This window comes from Bombus pyrosoma, linkage group LG11, assembly GCF_014825855.1.
Source record: "Bombus pyrosoma isolate SC7728 linkage group LG11, ASM1482585v1, whole genome shotgun sequence".
NCBI classification, from domain to species: Eukaryota; Metazoa; Arthropoda; class Insecta; order Hymenoptera; family Apidae; genus Bombus; species Bombus pyrosoma.
This window is the reverse complement of record NC_057780.1, coordinates 8,100,972-8,119,821: the sequence shown is the minus strand read 5'-3', so window position 1 is coordinate 8,119,821 and position 18,850 is coordinate 8,100,972. Positions and strand designations below refer to the sequence as shown.

The 18,850-nt window shown below is 26.0% G+C and overlaps 4 protein-coding genes across 8 annotated transcripts; 1 reads left to right on the top strand and 3 right to left on the bottom strand.

Moving 5' to 3' along the window:
• Positions 1–224: 224 nt before the first annotated feature.
• LOC122572836 (thioredoxin, mitochondrial) lies at positions 225–1,493 on the bottom strand. The gene has a single exon (XM_043738366.1). It carries the CDS (start codon positions 1,363–1,365, stop codon positions 940–942), a length of 426 nt encoding a protein of 141 aa, XP_043594301.1. The 5' UTR covers positions 1,366–1,493; the 3' UTR covers positions 225–939.
• Positions 1,423–2,466, bottom strand: LOC122572837 (transmembrane protein 218-like). Of its 2 annotated transcripts, none has more exons than XM_043738367.1 (3): positions 1,813–2,466; positions 1,599–1,766; positions 1,423–1,497 (listed from the first exon to the last, which is right to left on the bottom strand). In XM_043738367.1, the coding sequence occupies exons 1-2, from the start codon at positions 2,011–2,013 to the stop codon at positions 1,608–1,610; spliced, it is 360 nt and encodes a 119-aa protein (XP_043594302.1). In that variant the 5' UTR covers positions 2,014–2,466; the 3' UTR covers positions 1,423–1,497; positions 1,599–1,607. The 2 variants fall into 2 exon arrangements, with proteins under 2 accessions (XP_043594302.1, XP_043594303.1); XM_043738368.1 differs by having other exon boundaries at positions 1,599–1,748; positions 1,813–2,459.
• A 732-nt stretch (positions 2,467–3,198) lies between these two features.
• On the top strand, positions 3,199–10,029 carry LOC122572829 (interaptin-like). The gene is made up of 11 exons (XM_043738353.1): positions 3,199–3,424; positions 3,747–3,835; positions 3,977–4,038; positions 4,124–8,265; positions 8,334–8,632; positions 8,753–8,928; positions 9,007–9,161; positions 9,300–9,389; positions 9,504–9,566; positions 9,663–9,779; positions 9,906–10,029. Exons 1-11 carry the CDS (start codon positions 3,392–3,394, stop codon positions 9,978–9,980), a joined length of 5,301 nt encoding a protein of 1,766 aa, XP_043594288.1. The 5' UTR covers positions 3,199–3,391; the 3' UTR covers positions 9,981–10,029.
• Positions 10,030–10,144: 115 nt separating this feature from the next.
• Positions 10,145–18,463, bottom strand: LOC122572830 (cohesin subunit SA-1). Of its 4 annotated transcripts, XM_043738355.1 has the most exons (19): positions 18,304–18,463; positions 18,045–18,208; positions 17,808–17,986; positions 17,475–17,648; positions 17,202–17,406; positions 16,750–17,079; positions 16,062–16,667; positions 15,650–15,992; positions 15,346–15,579; positions 15,076–15,268; positions 14,818–15,004; positions 14,432–14,736; positions 14,130–14,341; positions 13,815–13,981; positions 13,637–13,688; positions 11,790–11,825; positions 11,411–11,584; positions 11,246–11,330; positions 10,145–10,570 (listed from the first exon to the last, which is right to left on the bottom strand). In XM_043738355.1, exons 1-19 carry the CDS (start codon positions 18,324–18,326, stop codon positions 10,553–10,555), a joined length of 3,687 nt encoding a protein of 1,228 aa, XP_043594290.1. In that variant the 5' UTR covers positions 18,327–18,463; the 3' UTR covers positions 10,145–10,552. The 4 variants fall into 4 exon arrangements, with proteins under 4 accessions (XP_043594290.1, XP_043594289.1, XP_043594291.1 ...); XM_043738354.1 differs by lacking the exon at positions 10,145–10,570 and having other exon boundaries at positions 11,171–11,330; XM_043738356.1 differs by lacking the exons at positions 10,145–10,570; positions 11,246–11,330; positions 11,411–11,584; positions 11,790–11,825 and adding an exon at positions 12,322–12,814.
• Positions 18,464–18,850: the final 387 nt, after the last annotated feature.

Genomic DNA, 18,850 nt, shown 5'->3' with positions numbered 1-18,850 from the left:
TTGCTTAAAAAAAAAAAAAAAAAAAAAAAAAATAGGAAAAGGTTTAAGTATGTTTAACACAAAAGATAAAAAGTTTTGCAAGTAACCAAGGAATCACAGCATTGCCTTATTATGGTGTTTTTTGAAAGCATCTGACTGATACAAAAATTTTAGCTAGTCTTTTAATTGTTGGTACACATTTATGTATCGCTTGCTGCCAAGGGACAAAAAAATCTACCAGGGAATACATGGATTAAGTGTTTTTTATTAAATCTTTGGCCTACTATCTGTAATTAACAGTAATTTCATACATAGATTGTACAGAATTGTTTCAAAATTAAAAATAAATATAAAATTAGAAGTAAAACTAAATAACAGTTTGTTTTAAATCCTTGCATTACTTATGCTTTATCATCTTAGATTTGCATTCATTATTTAATACCATTGTTAACTTTATTGTATAACGTGCTTTAAACGAATTTTATTGAAATAAATCACGTTAACTGTATTCCATTAAGAGATATACAAATAGCGATAGCGATTATACAAAGAAAGTAAGTTCCTTGAAATATACTTCAGTTTTAAACTACGATTAGATCAATAAGTACAGTTAATGTCACAAAATGGTAGACTAAAAAAGGCCATTAATATTAATTAATATAGCATATTGTATGTAATACACAATCAGGTCAAAAATCATTTTATAACCATGTTATAATATTATTGATATATATATAACAAATTACTAAGTGTTTGTAAAATAATTAACACAAGATATTATAAAAATTATAAATAAAAAAATAAAAATGTTATCTTTTTTTAAATTACTATTTCATATTTTTACCCCAACGTCACATAATATTATTGTCCAATGAAACAAAATTACATAGTTCAATTCAAACTAAAAAAATGTATTAAATTATTTATTTTAATAATTTTATATAATACATTAGATGCATATTACATTTTTCCCTCATCATTTTCAGAATTTATTGGTGTATTCGTAAGTTTTTGTATTAAATCTTCTATGACATCTAAGTCAGATAAACCTACAAATTTATCAACTACTAATCCGTTTGAAATTGCTATAATAGCTGGCACAGCCTTTACTTCAAAAATATGTACTAATTGTGGATTTGATTCCAAATTTACAATAGCAAGATTCACTTTATCCATTGGTCCTATGAGTTCTATTAATTTAGGGGTAAGTATTTTACAAGGATGACACCAGTCAGCATGAAAATTTACAATGACTGGTACTGAACTGTTCATTACCTTGCTAACAAATTCATTATTATTATTTATTTCAAATTGCTTATTCTTCTGGCATGACGAAGAAACAGGTCTCACTAGAGCTGATGAAAGCTTAGTAATGTTACGCAACATTTTATAATTTTTTAAATGTTACTATATTACAAACTAAGCAAAGATATTAAATATAAAAAGATCAGGCTAAACTAGTCTTTTCCAATTATCTTATATAGTTAGTAAGAACCACTTCTGTTTTATTAGTAAATTCTGAAAATTCATAGAAATGGAAACAATTAATAATGTACTTTTAAACTTACTTTAACTGAATATCATTACTATAATAATTATAACAAAGGAATAATACTTACTACAGGTTTTTAAAAGATCCAATTAGTTATTCGAACTGGTCTGATAGATTTTGTTATCTCAAATTTTACATATCCCACTAAACTAATAATAGATGATATTACTAATAATATTAGTAATAAGATACGCCAGATGAACAGATGATCATATATCTGTAACAAATTATGTATCTAATATAAATAAATATTAAAACTTCATATTAAAATAATTATTTACCTTTTTGTCACTGGTATTAGATTTCTCTGATGCCCTTGGCAATATAAGTAAAACGATTGTGCATATACTAACTATAAGTATAGCAAGAGTACCAATTTTCTTTTCAATTTTTAAAGAAATAATAAATACTAATAGAGCCAAAGCCCAAAGAATTAAAATAAGAAACAATCCTATACCAACTCCAAATATCAAATTAGTCATGCCACTAAAAGCAAGAAATTCATAAATTTATATATATATATAGCGGCACATAAGTCAGAAGACAATGTAAATCATGTTGTTGTTTTGCCTCGGAGTATCAAAATCGTTAGGATACACATAATACAATAATAAATAAACTCCGGGCAAAACAACATCGTTACAACGACGTTACAAAACAACAACGCCGTTACAAAACAACAACGCCGTTACAAAACAACAACGCCGTTACGTGCAACTGTCAAGCAAATTCGAATTCAAATTTTTCGGCTCTCCCCCGACCGGTATAAGTAAACGGACACGATCGCGAACATGAGAGTACATACCGAGTATCTAACAGTATCTACGAGTATCAACGAACGATCTACCGAGTTACATAACGATCATTTATCGAGTATTCATCCGCAATTTTAACTTGCGATTTATACTTTGTATTAACGACTCAGCGATTATAGGCTGTACCTTAATTTATTATTTTAAATATATTCGATGGTTTCAACAACGAACAATCTCGTCCTTTAAACCTTACGTCCTCTACACATAAACCTCTACATATATAAATACATGGTTTAATATAATTTAATGAATTAATAATATGAGAATTATAGAACATACAGATGTTAAATAATGATTTTGATAAGATAAGAAAGCTAAGAGAAAGTTAATAAAGATATATAAATATAAAAACTTAAATTCTTATTGTAATAATGAATGTTTATCATTATTTTTCGTTATTTAAACAATATATGCATAAAATCTATAATAAATATGAATATTTTCTTGTATACATATTATCTTTATCTATTCATATCTTACAATTTTTTGAAAATAGCACAATTATATTATATATCAATAATTTATTTATAAAAAATATTAAAAAATCATTTATTACTTACTGACAGAAAAAGATAATTAAACATCAACAAACAATTACATTATAATCTGTACCTTTCAGCTATAAATTACTGCAAACAAGTTTATAACATAAATTGACTACTTATATTTTAATAAGATAATGTGTATATACAAGTCTACATTCATATTTACACATATTTACAAGAGCGAAAAATTAAAATTAGAAATGATTAACTTATTTTATAGACATTTTACATTGTTAACTTTTATAAACTTTGTATTGTTCATTAAAAAATAGCAAAAATTTAACACGTTTAGGGACTTTAAGTAAATATATATGCAGTATGTAGGGATATTTTTATAATAACATAAATAGGCAGCCTAACCTGCAAAGTGAAGCAAGCAGTAAATATTTGAAATTAAACGTACCTTCAATGGAACGTTAAAAGTATACGTCGAAGGAGCGTATAAGTTCTAACTATTATTATTTTTACAAGCGTAAATAAGTAATTGCCTTTTTTATATCATGAAACTATGGATCGGAGTTTTATTGGAATGGGTTAGTATTAATGCCATATAAAAAGAAATTTATAAACAACCAATAACTAATATTTCAATGAATTATTACAAATTATATTGTAATACAATTATTTAATTAAGACGAACAAATTAAATTTTAGTTTTTGTTACACTATTACAGATATTCATTAATAAATATTAATATACATATATATAATTAAAATATAATAAAATACTTATTAAATAATAAATATTTTGGTTATATTTATAAAATATTTGGAAGTGTTTACTTATAAACAATGTGAGTGCAATGTAAATATTTACATTATAATTTATTCTAACAAAAATTCATATTTTTTTAGCTAAATTGTTTGGGTATATCAGAAACAAATGTTAAAGACTTGAAAGAATTAGATAATGGGAAGGTTTACAAGAAATTAATAAAATCATTGTAAGTAATTTTTTATATATTTACATTTAAATCTTTAATGAAATATTTAATGAATTTCTTTTTTAATGTAAATAATATGCATTCATAATATTCATTCTATTAGAATATATTTATTCTTGTCAAACATATTTTGCTTTATAGTTCATGGGCTGGTACTAAAGATTGTACAGACACAGAGAATATTATAGTAAAATACTTACAAGGTATGTAAATATGTGATAAGTATTTCCTGTATTATATAATTATTTTATAGGAGTATATTATATGCTTTTTATATCGTTTTTACAGATGAATATCCAAAATATAAATTTGATGATAAAAATTTGGGGGAAATGGAACACATTTATATTGCATCTTTATTTTTATTGCTTGTACCTCAAGAACCATCATTTCATCATCAAATGTGCCTTAATTTGCAACATGAAACTCAACTTAAGATTAAATCATTTCTTGAAATGACTATCCCATATAAGAAAGACATAAACAAAGAAACATTAAAAGAAATAATTGCTAGAATAGAGAATGATGCATCAAAAATACCTGTCACGCCTAAAGGAAAAGCTCTTAAGAACTTTTTTGATTCTCCTGTAACATGGTCTGCTCAAAGTCATAAGTTATTGAATGACAGAAATAGGGAATTAAGAATGTTGAAAAGTGAATTAGAAGTAGAGAGGTTTGAGAAAATTGATTTACAGGAAGATATACGAATTCAACAAAACAAAATACAAAGTCTACAGAAGAAATTACAGGAAAAGACTGCAGAAATAAAAGTTTTAAGAGAAGAAAAAGTGAAACCAACTACTCCACAATCTTGCAAAAAGAATAAGGACACAATAGATTATGAGCAATATTACAGGAAGGAAATAGATCATTTAGAAGATCAGCTATTGCAGAAGCAATGTAACATAGATAAACTTGAAGCAGATGCTGACACATTGACAAAAAAATTAACATCTATACAGATGCAATATATATATTTTAGAGACAAAGTAGAAAATTGTGAAAAGTCTTTAGAAAACCTGCAGATTCAGGGAGAAATTAAGGATAGGGAACTATTAAATTTAAAAAAGACCAATGAAGAGTTGCGTACTCATTTAAAAGAACTTAGAAAAACTACAATTGAAGAACAAAGTTTTGAAGTTGATGATATAGTACCCTTAAATTCATCTGCAGCATCTTTAAATACCAGTGAAGTTTTAAGTTCTGTAATTGATATTCAATTACAAGAAGCGAAAGAAGAATCTGCTTTACTAAAGACACAACTTGATGTTGTAAATGAAAAATTGAAATCTGCAAATCAAGAGTATGAAAGTACAACACAACTTTTAAAGAAAGAGAGGCAAATATTACAAAGTACAGAAACTAAATTAAATGTAATTATAAATGAATCGACTAAACAAATTGAAATCTTACAACAAGAGAAAGAATCTCTAATAAAACAAAATAAAAATTTAGAAATGTTATATTCTACTCAAAAAGAATCTTTGTCAGTCGTTGAAAAATCCAAAGGTGTATTAATTACTGAAAAGAATTCTCTGTTAGGAAAAATTAAAGATTTGGAAGAATCTTTAAACAAAGAAAATATAAATAATGTTAAATTAAACACTGAGCTTACTGAAGTTAAAGCACAAATATCTGAAAATCTTAAATGTATTCAAGATTTCAAAGATCAAAATAATTCATATAAAACTTCTCTTGATCTATATAATACAAATTTGAAAGAGATTATATTACATAATTTAGAAACTGATCGTGTAGAAGATAAATTGGACAACAAAACAACTACGGAACTAATAGAATATTTACGAATAATATTATATAATTTTAATCAGAAGTATATTTTGAAGCAACTAGAATTGGAATCACTAAGTAATAACATGAATGAAGCTAAATTAGAACTTGAAAATTTTCAATTACAAATATCTAAATTAGAACAAAAGGATGAACAGAATACTACAGAGATATCAAAATTAAGAAAAACTGTCGCAGAAAGTACAACCAAAATTAACGAGCTTACTAATGTTACAGGAAAATATTCTGAAGAAATTTCGTATTTAAAACAAATTGAACTCCAAAAACAAACTTTAGAAAAAGTCATATATGTATATGAAGAAAAAATAAATAAAAAGGATGCACTCTTACAAGCTTCTTCTATGTATATAGAAACATTAAAGAAAAATATTCGAACTTTTGAATCAGAATTTTATTTAATGAAAAAAGATATATTAAATCAGATAAATGGGTATAAAAAATATAATGAAGAAACTACTAAAAGTATTTTAAATGCTTATAAAATATTATGTACTAATTACATGAAAGAACAGCTTTCCAAGTACCAACTGAAAGATGAACTTACAGATAATAAAAAGAAGTTAGAAGATAGTATAAGTTTTAATGTTATGTTAGAAAATGATTTAATAAAAAATAAGGAAATAACAAATCATTTGGAGACAGAATTAATTTGTACTAAACAAAAATTAACAGAGTTTACACAAAAATTGGAAAAATTTGAAGAGGTACAAGAAGTATTTCAGAAACAACATAAAGATCTTAAATCTGAGAATAACAAAATTCTACTGGATTTAAATAATGTAAATGATAAATTTGAAAAATCTCAGCAAGAAGTATGTAATATGTTAGATGAATCCAAATTTAAAGACAAAAAAATAGGAAATCTAATTGATGAAATTACTTCCTTAAAGTTAGAAAAAGATCATATAATGCATTTACAAACAGAAGGAGAAATTAAGATGAAAAATTTTATAAAAGAACTGGAAACAAAACTATTGGAAAAACAGTGTCACTTAGATAAACTAAATATAGAAGTAAAATTAAAACAGGAAACATTGGAACTTGTGGAAAATAAATTTGAAAAATTATCAAAAGAAACAATTGCTTCTGAAGTTAAACTGAAAGAAGTAATTATAAATTTACAGGAAGTAAGAACGAATCAAGATGCAGTTTTAAAAACTCAAGAGAAAGCTTTAAAGGAAAAATGTTTACAATTAGAAGAATTACAAGAAGAATTTAATGAATCCAAAAGAGTACTTTGTAAACAACTTGAAGACCAAAAATTATTATGTCAGAATTTGCAAAATACAAATTTTAAATTACAAACAGAGTCTTATAAACAAAACAAAATTATAGAAGAATTACAACAAATACTAAAGAAAGAAAAGGACGAACTTAATAAAAATAGGGAATATTGTAAAATTGAAGATACAAAAAGATTAGAAGTTATACAAATTTGTGAAGAATTACAACATTCAGCAAATGGCTTAAAATTTACAATTGCAGAAGTTACTAAGAATGAAAATTTTTATATTAATACTACGGATAATGTACAAGACATAAATAATGATGATACAAATAAAAATATTTTAAGAACTTTAAAGGAGTCCATTAATGAAATACAGGCATCACGTGAATTAATTTTACAACTTTCAAATGAAAATACAAACTTAAATAAAACTATAAAAAATCAAACAATAATGGTAGATAACTATATTACAAAATGTGAAGAAATAAAATTGTTGGAAATTAAGATACAAGAACTAAATAATTTACAAGAAGACCGTATAAAACGAATAAATACTCTTATCAAATATAAGGAATCATTAAAAGATTATTTAAATAATATTATAAAGTCAAGAGAAAATTTAGATACATCTTTAAATACATTAAAACAAAAATGGGACAATTTATTAACAAGTTCCTATAGCGTTCTCATGATAGATAAATCTGTGTGTGATGAATTAAAGCATATACAAAGCAAACAAACATATTTAGAAAATACATTACTTAAGTATCATATTCATCATTTTCAAAATATAAAACCCTTACAGAATATCTTATGGGACCAATTTTTATGGTTTGAACAAAAGATAAAAGATATTTCCTTAAAAGAAGAAAGTGAACAGATATTAGATATTTCTTCAGATATCTTTTTTGACCAGAAAACAATTATTGAAGCAGAATTAGATAAAAATAAAATATTACAAGAAAACATTACTCAATTGCAGAATGAAATAGATGATTTTTCAAAATTGATTATTTCTTTTGAAAATGATTTTAAATGTGATGAAACAAAATTCCAATCTGAGTCAGAGAAAAAGTTACGATTCCAAATTAATGAACTGACAGAAGCTAAGAATAACTTAGAAAGTAAATTAAATTGTGCACACACAAACAATGTAAGATTAAAAGACGATATTGGTGAACTTAGTATTAAGATGCAAGAAATGAAAACATCATTAAAAGAGACAGAAAACTTAAAGAAAGAAGTAACACAATTAAAAGAGCAGAATTTAAAACTGCAAGAAGAAAGGAATGAGTTAAGCAAGCAATCAAAGAAAGAAGATATTGATATTCAACTAAAAGATATTCATGATAAATATAAAGTTAAAATAGATGAAATTAAACAAAACATGGTAGGTATATTGATATTTGTACATATTGCCTTCTCGTAGCTTACTTATTTTTGTAACAAATATTACAGAAAATGCTATATAATGAACAAATAACGAAGCTAAATAGAGAACAAGAACAATGTGTACAAGAAAAATTAGAGTCATTACAAAGAAAAATGGAACTACAATGTCGTAAACAGGCAGATGAATTAAGTAAATATAAGTCACATGTTGCTAACTTAAGTTCACAGCTTTGGAATGTTGGAGAGAGACTGTTAAGTGAAAAACAAGAAAAGGAAAAATTACAGAAGGAATTAATTGAATTAAAAACTAAATATCAAAATTTAGATCAAAATATAGTTTCTTTAGTGGAACATAAAAATCCTAAGTAAGACTGGTTTTATAATAATAAATAATGATTAAAAATTACTTCATCCTTTTAGATATTTGCAGATCTATCTATTTTTAGATATCCTAGCAGATATTGTTCAAATCTTTTCTTTTTCAGATGTGAGAAAAAATACTTATTAGGAGAAACTAAAGAAGATGTTTTACATAAAATTTCAGTAGTACAAGAAAGAACAACATACGAAAAAAGATGTAGTATTAAGAGTATACAAACAATGGGCAATGCATTTAATGCAGAGGATGAAGAAGGAGAAGTACTTGATAATATTTATTTAGGTAAATTAAAAATAATTTATTAAGTAAAACTAATTTGAAATAATTAAAACCATTAATTATATAAATTCAAATTATTAGCTGACATGAAAGATGGTAATTCTTCGTATATCATTGATGCAGATAGATTATCTATTTTGAAAAAAAGAAATGCTCTTTGCAAACCTCATTTAAAGTCATCTTATCCTGCTGAAATGCAATTTCATCCTCTACCATTTACAGAAGAAGAGATTAAAGTAAGTAATTTATATATAATACATTTATCATTACATTTATATTTATATAATTGCAATTCCGGATTCATTGCTATATTAATTTTACTTGTATACATATATAAAGATGTATATATTTTATTGTTTTTAATTCAATCATAGGCAGGTTCAGTTCCAGATGATATATTTAATGATAGTTTGAGTCAAAGTTTGCTTCCTGAACAAAAAGCTAAGAAAAAGGATAGAACTCAGGTATGTACCTAAGATAATTTTACAAACAAATAATGAATTTTTAGGGCATAACATTATTTTTAAAACTCCCGTTATTCGCGTCACATTATACACATTTTAATATTTATTTTGCAGACATCATATAAAAAGCCTGGGCCTCCAACTCCTAGTAAAAACGGAGGAAGATTATCAATACAGGTAAGTGTAATGAATGATACTAGTATATTTGTATATAAATATATTTGTATCATTTGACCTGAAGATTTATTTCTAACATATACTTCAAAATCGAAGGGTAATGAACTAAGAAGCCCAAATTCAAGAATATTAAGAGAGAGAAACGGCAAAGAGAGGGCAACGACTACACCACGAACACTGAGAAGTTTATTCCTCCCACGAGGTCAAGACGAGGTAAGTTATTCATATCGTTTAAAAATAATTTATTACTTTCATACTTCTTGTTTCTTACATTTAATAATATAATAAATAAAAATTTTTTACATAGATTATGTAAATATTAAATTACATTTTTTATAGAAAGTTATTGTTACACCAAGAGGTCGTAGAAGAAGTAGCATATTCCGAAAATATCGTAACGCAAATGATAGATGAGAGTACGTACATACGTAATATAAAATGTTTAATAATTATTATTATAATTGTAAAAAAGAAATGTATTTTCATTAAGGCTCTCACATCTAATTATATAATAGTTGTATAATATATATATGTAACAAATAGAATACAATATAATAATACAAAGTAGAATAGAATACAACGGCAGACAATTCGAAAAAGCAAATGGTATACAAAAAAATATTTATATTCATATGTTATTTGGACAGTCATTAAATAATTTTTTAATAACAATAATGTTCAAAAGTTTTATGCATAGAAGAATACCACCATTATGAAATGTATTACTGTTATGTCTAGTAAATTCTAAAGAAAATATATGGCTTCAAATAACGAAAATAATATCTTAAGAAAATGATATTAAAAATGCAGTAGTCTCAAAACGTAAAATGGAACGTAATAATTGAATGTGAATTAACGTCGATTGAACAAGTTTTTATTTTTAACATTTAAAACTTATTCAGTACGACATGTATATCATAAAGTATCACAAATCATTTCCTCTTAGTTTTATCTTGAATGAATATATTCTTTTTTATTGTACTTCATTATTCGGAATCGGATTCCTATAACAGAAAAGCATTTTATTACTTTGTACTGATATAAACTATATTTATTTCGATACTATATTCAACTGTTCGCCTGTGAATGTTTTATCATTGAATAAGGACGAAATTGTGACACAATATCTGCATGCAATGTATGCGCACAATCTTTTTATTAATGTAAATATTGTAGAAATATTTATATTTTATTTCATGTAAATACATTTATACACATATCAAGGGTTTTAAATGTTTCAGAGAAATGTTATAGAGCTACATCTTTAGCATTACATCGCGCTTCTTTATATTATTGTATTATATATATAAAATTTAATCTTCTTATTCTAGATAGATGAGTCAAATAATCATTGCAATATTAAGCTAACAACCATCACAGTTTTAGAATGCAGACAAGGAATGGAATTAAAACTTTAAGTTAATGTAGTTTTTAAATTATGATATTCTTTGACTTTGTATTATGTAATTATACGTTATTAAAAAAAATAATTTATATTAATTAATTATTTTATAATTAATTTATAATTAAATTATAAAATTAATTTATTAATTTTATTAAAAGTTTTGAAGTTAATAAGCTTTAGATTTTAATGATGGTTATGTAGGTGAAGATTATGATTAAATAATGTTTAAATATTTAACGTATAACATTATGAATGAAAGATTATTATAACTTACCATATATTGTCCTTCTACATAGCGACCAGAATTTCTAGAAGTTCTTCTTAATTCTCTTGGTTCTATATTATCTTGACTTCTTCGTCTAAGAAAATATTTTCATTACAAATAGTTCTAACTTGAAAAAATGTTTGGATTTATCAAACTTAAGAATTCATTACTTACGACCTCGATTGAATTTGTAATGTCTTAAGTTTACTATCTATGTCTTGAGAAGGACTGGTTGATGCATCTTCAATAATTGCTGATGGAGATGTCTGCATCTGTGTAGCTTCATTGGTTTCATAAATTCCAGTTGCCCTAGATCCACGAGTTATTGATACTTTATTAACGGCTAATCTGCAATAAAGGTTCAAGCTAATAATACTACAAAGAAAGCAGATATTCAAATTTATTTTATAAAATTAATTTTCTTAATTAAACAAAATTTATATTTTTATTTGAATGTATATATTCTGCAAACCTATTTCTTTCAACAAATACGTAAATCTAAATTTGATCTACTTTTGTAACTATGGACAAAAAAATATGTGAATTTACTCACTGATGTTTCCTTGCACCACGTTTCTTCTTGTGCTTACTGAAAGAAAAAGCTTTTATTGATGGAAATATATTAGAATTAATATTATAAATAAAGGGACAAAAATTTATGTTAAATAACTCTGAAGTTTCACATACATTTCTCATATAATACGAACATATGCATATATTATAAAATTTCGCATCACGTACATACATATTAATGTATTTGGTCATTACATTCGAAAAACGATAAATTATTCGAATAAAGTACACAGAATTAACCCAAGTATTAACAAACCAAATACCTAAAAACATTTCTATAATATTGCGGTGATAATAGAGAACGGCGTGTTAAAAAATGTAAAATATAGAAATCCGATATTAAGCAGGAAATGTGAAACGATGGGTTAATTCTGTCACATTTCCTGCAAATTTTAATGAGGAAAAAGCTTCACAAAGTATAATATTACTTATTCGCTATGGATCTAAAATTTTGATAGTAGGATTTGGGAACTCATAGGAGAAGAGGGTTTTATTTTAATTAATATCACATGTTCATTATATCTATCACCAATTTGTATATTATCAATATATAAACAGAATACAAGATATTTTAAACTTACTTGGTTTTAAGTTCTTAGGTTCAATAGAACACACATCGTTCTCTATGTACTTTTTTGTCAGGTGTTCCAAAAATATTATCATTTCATAATATCATTGTTCATTTTTTATCTTATTTTCCTTACACTAGTTTATAGAAGATGAGTTCTTTAGTAGCCAAATTAGGCACTAAGAATAACAGATTTCATCAATTCCTCACATAACATTTGCTCTTTACATTATTTAGGTATGTGTTTGATACTTAATTTGATATTTCGACAATATTACATATAATTCCTTACACTAGTTTGAAAGTTGATTTTAAAACAGGCACCAAGAATAATAGACCTCATTAATTCCTTATACAATTTTTGCCCCTTATATGATTATAATATATTATAGATTTTGCTAAAAACTAAGTCTTAGCTTGAATAACGATCAGGTAGCCTGCAACAAGCGATTCATAAAAGATTACTACTCATGCAAACACAACAGATTTATAATTTACATAAAGACGCCAATGGCAATAAGTATTTATTAGCACAAGCATGCAATTAAATGATAAATATATAAAAGATAGTGTATTAAAAAATGTTTTATTCCTAAAAATTTTGGGCTATAAAAAAATATTTGTTTAATAATACACATAGAATAAAACTTAAAATATCAATAAACATACAATATATTTATTGCATTCCAAATTATATCACATATATTTTTGCATAAAACACTTTTAAATTAATAAAATTATTTTACAATTTTTTATACTTTACGTTTTTAGAATATCTTTTGCACTTTTAATTCTTAATAGTAATAACTTATTGTACATTTCAATAAAGCATATTATAAAGCAAAATAAATATTAAGTATAATGAGAGAAGAGTATTTATATTAGTAATTAAACTACGCACAAATTTACGCATAGTACGATTTTGGCATTCATTAACACGAGAATGCAACACTAATAATACTGAAAAGAAATGTGCACATTATACACATGTGCATTAATATCTACATAAGCGTGTAAATCTAATAGCTAATTTTGCAATATTTTCTAGAACTATACTAAATACTTGTCATTCATAGCATAACTTGTACTTTAAAAGCAATAAAGCGTGTGTTGCGTATAAGTATACATAGATTTAAATATAGATTGATTTTATTATGAATTTTTATCGAAAAAAATATTCTACTTCTATAATTATTTTAGTAAATAAAATATAAAAAATATGTTATTCTTTACTAGCTTCATATAAACACCTAACTTACCCAGAAAACTCATGATCAGAACCTTCTTCAGGCTCATCTGCTTCTTCTTCTTCTGCAAACATTTTATATAAATTATTAAATATATAAAAAGTATCGTTAAAAGCTAGAATATTTATTAATATTTCTAATATAGATTATTAAAAATTTCAATTAAGAGATAATATATTTATTAACATACCAGCTAAATGATCCTTCTTACGTCTTGTATATGCGCGCTTACTTGTTACTGGAACTTGATCTGTTTCGCCATGTAATAAGCTGTTCCTGTACAAAAGTAAAGGTTGCCAATCCTCTCCCCGTGAGGATGGCATTCCAGCTTGTAATCTTCTGTCAAGGAAATTTAATCTGTGACACAAATGCATATAAAATTAACTAATTAAATAAATATATAATATATACATATGTTATATTATAATTAAATATTAATTAAGATAACAAATTCGTTAAGAAAGAAATATATAAATAAAAAGTTTTGAATAAAGATTATACCTACACGACTCGTTTATCTTGTTTAAGAAGCTTATTCGTAAATTCAGATAAGATTTCAAGAAAGGATAAATTAGGTGGTGGCCCTGTAGGATCTTGTTCGATACCATCTGGTGGTGTAATTGCAAAAAGAACACCTGCTCGATGCAAAGCAGTAATTGCTTCACGATTTTTTACTGCATCTAAGCCAAATGACAAAGCAAATCGTTTTGCGAGTTCCTGAAGATATTAATACATATCTTTATTTCAAAACAGATTTTCTATATATTTTTTGAATTGTAAAATATTGATATATATATGTAAACAAACCTTAATTGCAGTAAATTCCTCACTGTTTCTATTAACTTTGCCTTTCTCTGCTACTATTTCATTATACAAAATATTTAAACTATGTTGCATAGTTAAAGCACAATTTGTTTTATTAATGTCCCTAGCTTTCCCTAATGTAGTTTTGATAATATCACCATAATCATTATAATATTTTACATAATGTTTAAAGACATCGGCCGCTGCTTTTGTAGGTATCATATTATATACAATTAATTTGCAATAACCAGCCAAAAAATTTCTTCTTTTATGTAATTCTTCAATCTTTGAATGTTCATCATGTTCATCTATAATTGCAATATTTTATATCAGAAATTAATCTTTGTAAAACAAAAGATGTGTATATTCAGTAAATTAATATAGCATACCATCTTCCTCTTCAAAAAATACGTATTCTTGAATAAATCGATTAAGCATGTTTTGCATTGCTTGATCAGGTTCATATACTAATTGATGCATTAAAGGATTAGAATGTGTTGTTAATTGATTACAAAACACTACTAATAAATCGCATATTGTATTATATGCTTCTTCTCTTAAAATAGGTGGAGTAGGCTGAAACAACATTGACAAATACATATAATCGACATATTAAAAATAGTAAAAAATATGAATAAAGTAATTACCGTAGCGTTTACATCACCACTAACAAAATAACGCATAGAACCCATAAAAGAATGCAAACGCTCTTTTAATTGCCGACATTCATCTTCACCTTGATTTCCAGAATCTGCAGCTTCCATAAGATGATTTTGTCCCCATAAAATAGCAAAAAAGCATGCACTTATGCAATACTTAACTGCCTCATGTGGTAAACATCTGTAATAAGATATTTATATACTTATATGAATAAAATTTCCAGCAAATATATAATACAAAATATGTAATGGTACTACTTAGATGGATCTTTGGCATCTTCAATGTCTTTATATAAAGAATCCCATATTCCCCACGGATTCATATTGTGACAAGAGTAAAATATGGAAACTTTTTTTAAAGATTGTACAACATTGAAAATTTCATCTTCATCTGGATCTTCATTCCCTTCTATTAAATTTCTATATTCATCAATAGCTTCTTTATATTTATTTACAATGGAATCGATTAATGTTGAGCGTGCTACATCACACCTGAATTGAAACATCAAGTAATAAATATTCTCTCATAAAAACTTCAATATATACCATCATAAAATTTTACCTGGTAAAAATAGCATGTCCTTCTATACACATATGTTCCAATGTTTTTGCAGCCGTATCTAAAACCTCGGTGTCATGCATTTTTTCTACAATTGTATGAATTTTATTCAACAACGAATCCAAATTTTGCTCTTGTCGAGATTTTGTATAGATATCCAAATCAAAATATTGAGGAATAGCAAGTAAATTTGCGAGTTTTTCCGGATCTGCCCTGTATTTATCAAGTAAAAGTGGTAGTGTTTGTATAAAATGTTCCGTTAACCGTTGTTTATCATCATGAACTTGTTTCATTTCTTTTGCTGATAAAATTTTTCTAGTTGGTCCCCGGCCAACTGGAGCTTCACCTATTTTGAAAATTACAGGTTTATATTTGTCATACAAATCCATAAAAACACAAGAACACAAAAAGTTACCTGTAGCAGCTTGTTTTATACAACAAACCATTAATTCAATCAAAGATGTCTCTTTCTGGTTATCTAAAGCTTCTTCTTCAGGTCCAGCCTCTTCTAATAATAAATCTGTCATACATTCCCAATCTTTCATCATTTGATTCGTTTCAATTAAAGAATCTACTAAATATGCTCCATGTTCGTGAAGTTCGGATTCAATAAAAAATAATACGAGATCTCGAATAAGTGGAGTATTCGGTAAACGCTTCTTTCCACGTTTAGTTTTAACGCCAGCTACTGCTTCATCATCAGGGCGAAATAGACGTTCGTTTAAGAATTCACCGGCTGCTTGTGCAACAGCACGATGGGAGGAATAGACAAGTTCATATACATGTTCACAATCTTTATCAGTAAGAATTTCTCTATGATGTTTTAAAATTGAAATGACAAGTTTAACAGCTTGTACTGCTACATCATACTCTTTATCTAATGTCATTGCAACAATTCTATCTTTAAATTTACTTGTAAAAAGTTCAAGTTTAGTTTTTAATTCTTCTGATGCATATAACGGTTGCAATGCTTGGAGACATTTTAATCGAACTTCACCAACTTTATCATGCAACGTCCAACCTAGAAAATTATAATAAATTTACTTATATTATAAAATGAATATAAGTCCATCATATTAACGTTATACGTTAATATATATTACCTATATATTTTAAATAAGAATCATCTAAAAAATTTTGATGAAACTTTTTCATCCATACTCCTATTTCTGCCATACAAATGGCGCGAATTTCTGGCAAAGTATCTCTATAGCGATGTACAAATACAGATTTGAACATATATGTAAGCATATTTTTTATCTCATCCATATTTTCTTCGAGTTCTTTTCGTTTGGCCATTAATGATTCTAATCTATCTGCAGCCCTCTTTTCTCTAGCTTTCTGCCTTTCAGCTTCATACTGTCGTTGTGTATTATCCAAATTTATTGATACAGTTAGAGCTACATCTACTAATGCTGTCATGAGTTTCATAGCTATGGAGAATAGCACAACATATTATTAATTTAATTAATTGATTAATATAAATATTATTTCTTTTATATTTAAATATAAATGTAGCTATATAAGTATGAACATGTATAAAAATATATCTTACCAGCAAGAGTAGCAGTATGCCTAAAAGCTCTTACTTGTGAATCAGAAAGTCCAGTTAATAATGAAATTACATTATCCATTAAAAACTGATCATAAATGATTGAATACTGACATTGCCTAACTAAAATTTGGACAAATTCACAGAAATTTGCACGAAATTTTTTCCATTGTTGACCAGTCATTATCAATGGATATTCTCCACTTTCCTATTTTGCAAATTATTATGTATTATACGAGAAAAGTGTTTATTCATAAAAAATAGATATTAACATACCTCATCAAATTCTTCAGTCATTTTACGGATTATTGCCACATGCTCCATTGTTGCTTGCATCTCAGAAGTAATACGTCCTTTACATCCACTTGCATTAATAAAAAATTGCATTAACATAAGAAGAGCATTTTCTCTATTACTTTTGTATTTTTCTATCCAATCATCAACAATAGTCTACAAAAAAGGTATGTATGTATATATGTATATATGAATGTGTATGTATATATATATAAACATATATATATACATAAAAATATCTATCCACGAATTTATTATTTATTATAATTCAAATACTTTTAACAAACTTTTCTTTGAACATGATAGTCAACATACAGTTAATGAAGACCGATTGTTTCTAATGACATAATAGAGACTAGCTTCATCTTCCAAACTATGTGAATGATGTGTTCGCTTCCCTCTTCCACGTCCACTACCTCCTCTTCCTCTACCACTAGTAGTTGGAATGTAATCCGTATCTATCTCTTTATACTTTGGTTGTTGTATAGGTCCTCCTGCAAAAGAAACACTATTTAGAAATAGATAACAAAGAAATATCATTTTGAGTCATACCACGTAATCTTGCACGTGTATTCCTTGTAATTCTCATATTAGTTGGGGTTGCTGGTGTCATAGGTTGTTCAAATTGAGATTGGTTCTCAAAATTTGTCTGTTCCTGATATTGTGGTTGTGATGTACTTGGAGAACTATAGCTTTCGGATGGATAATGTTCAGGGCTAAACAAACAATACATTATAATATACTGCAAATATCTTACATATATTTTTTTACTAGAAGCATATATATTTAATATTTAAATAATATAACTTACAATTTTTGAATTGAAGTAAACATATTATATAAATTATAGTATGATATATAAATTAACGAAGATATTTATATAAAAATGTATTTAAACGTATTTACGTTGGATTATGCATGGATCATGTATTTAAGTTGATTTGCTATTTTCACGTTCCAGGATATATGTGTCTCACTGATTGTTTGGCACTCTCACCGCTAGGTGTCTATCATTTTCCCGCAAATTCATTTTTATAAAATATAAATTCTAAACTTACGTCCGTATCCATTAACCAGTTTGATTCATCTAAAACCTAAAAAGAGCTCCCATCAAACGTGGGACCATGAATTCTTATATTCCTATAGTTTTTCGATGCATTTGATTAAAATGTTGGTTGTATCAAATAAAATTAAGAACATATTAATAGAATTTATCAAATAATCCCGCGCATTTTATGAATATCAATAGTTGGTCTTATTATAATAAACGTAAATATGTACCAGTGAACATAGTTATTTATCAAATGATATGAACAATAAAAACAGGCCTTTTTAAATTAATTTTTCAGTATATTTAT

Coding starts and splice junctions, on each gene's coding strand:
- LOC122572836 (XM_043738366.1), bottom strand. CDS start 1,365: ATGTTGCGTAACATTACTAAGCTTTCATCAGCTCTAGTGAGACCTGTT.
- LOC122572837 (XM_043738367.1), bottom strand. CDS start 2,013: ATGACTAATTTGATATTTGGAGTTGGTATAGGATTGTTTCTTATTTTA. Junction 1,767..1,812: donor CTAATACCAGTGACAAAAAG/GTAAATAATTAT, acceptor TATTTATATTAG/ATACATAATTTGTTACAGAT.
- LOC122572829 (XM_043738353.1), top strand. CDS start 3,392: ATGAAACTATGGATCGGAGTTTTATTGGAATGG. Junction 8,633..8,752: donor GTGGAACATAAAAATCCTAA/GTAAGACTGGTT, acceptor TTTCTTTTTCAG/ATGTGAGAAAAAATACTTAT. Junction 9,162..9,299: donor TTACAGAAGAAGAGATTAAA/GTAAGTAATTTA, acceptor ATTCAATCATAG/GCAGGTTCAGTTCCAGATGA.
- LOC122572830 (XM_043738354.1), bottom strand. CDS start 18,326: ATGTTTACTTCAATTCAAAAATT. Junction 15,580..15,649: donor GGACATGCTATTTTTACCAG/GTAAAATTTTAT, acceptor GTTTCAATTCAG/GTGTGATGTAGCACGCTCAA. Junction 13,982..14,129: donor AAACAAGATAAACGAGTCGT/GTAGGTATAATC, acceptor TTTGTGTCACAG/ATTAAATTTCCTTGACAGAA.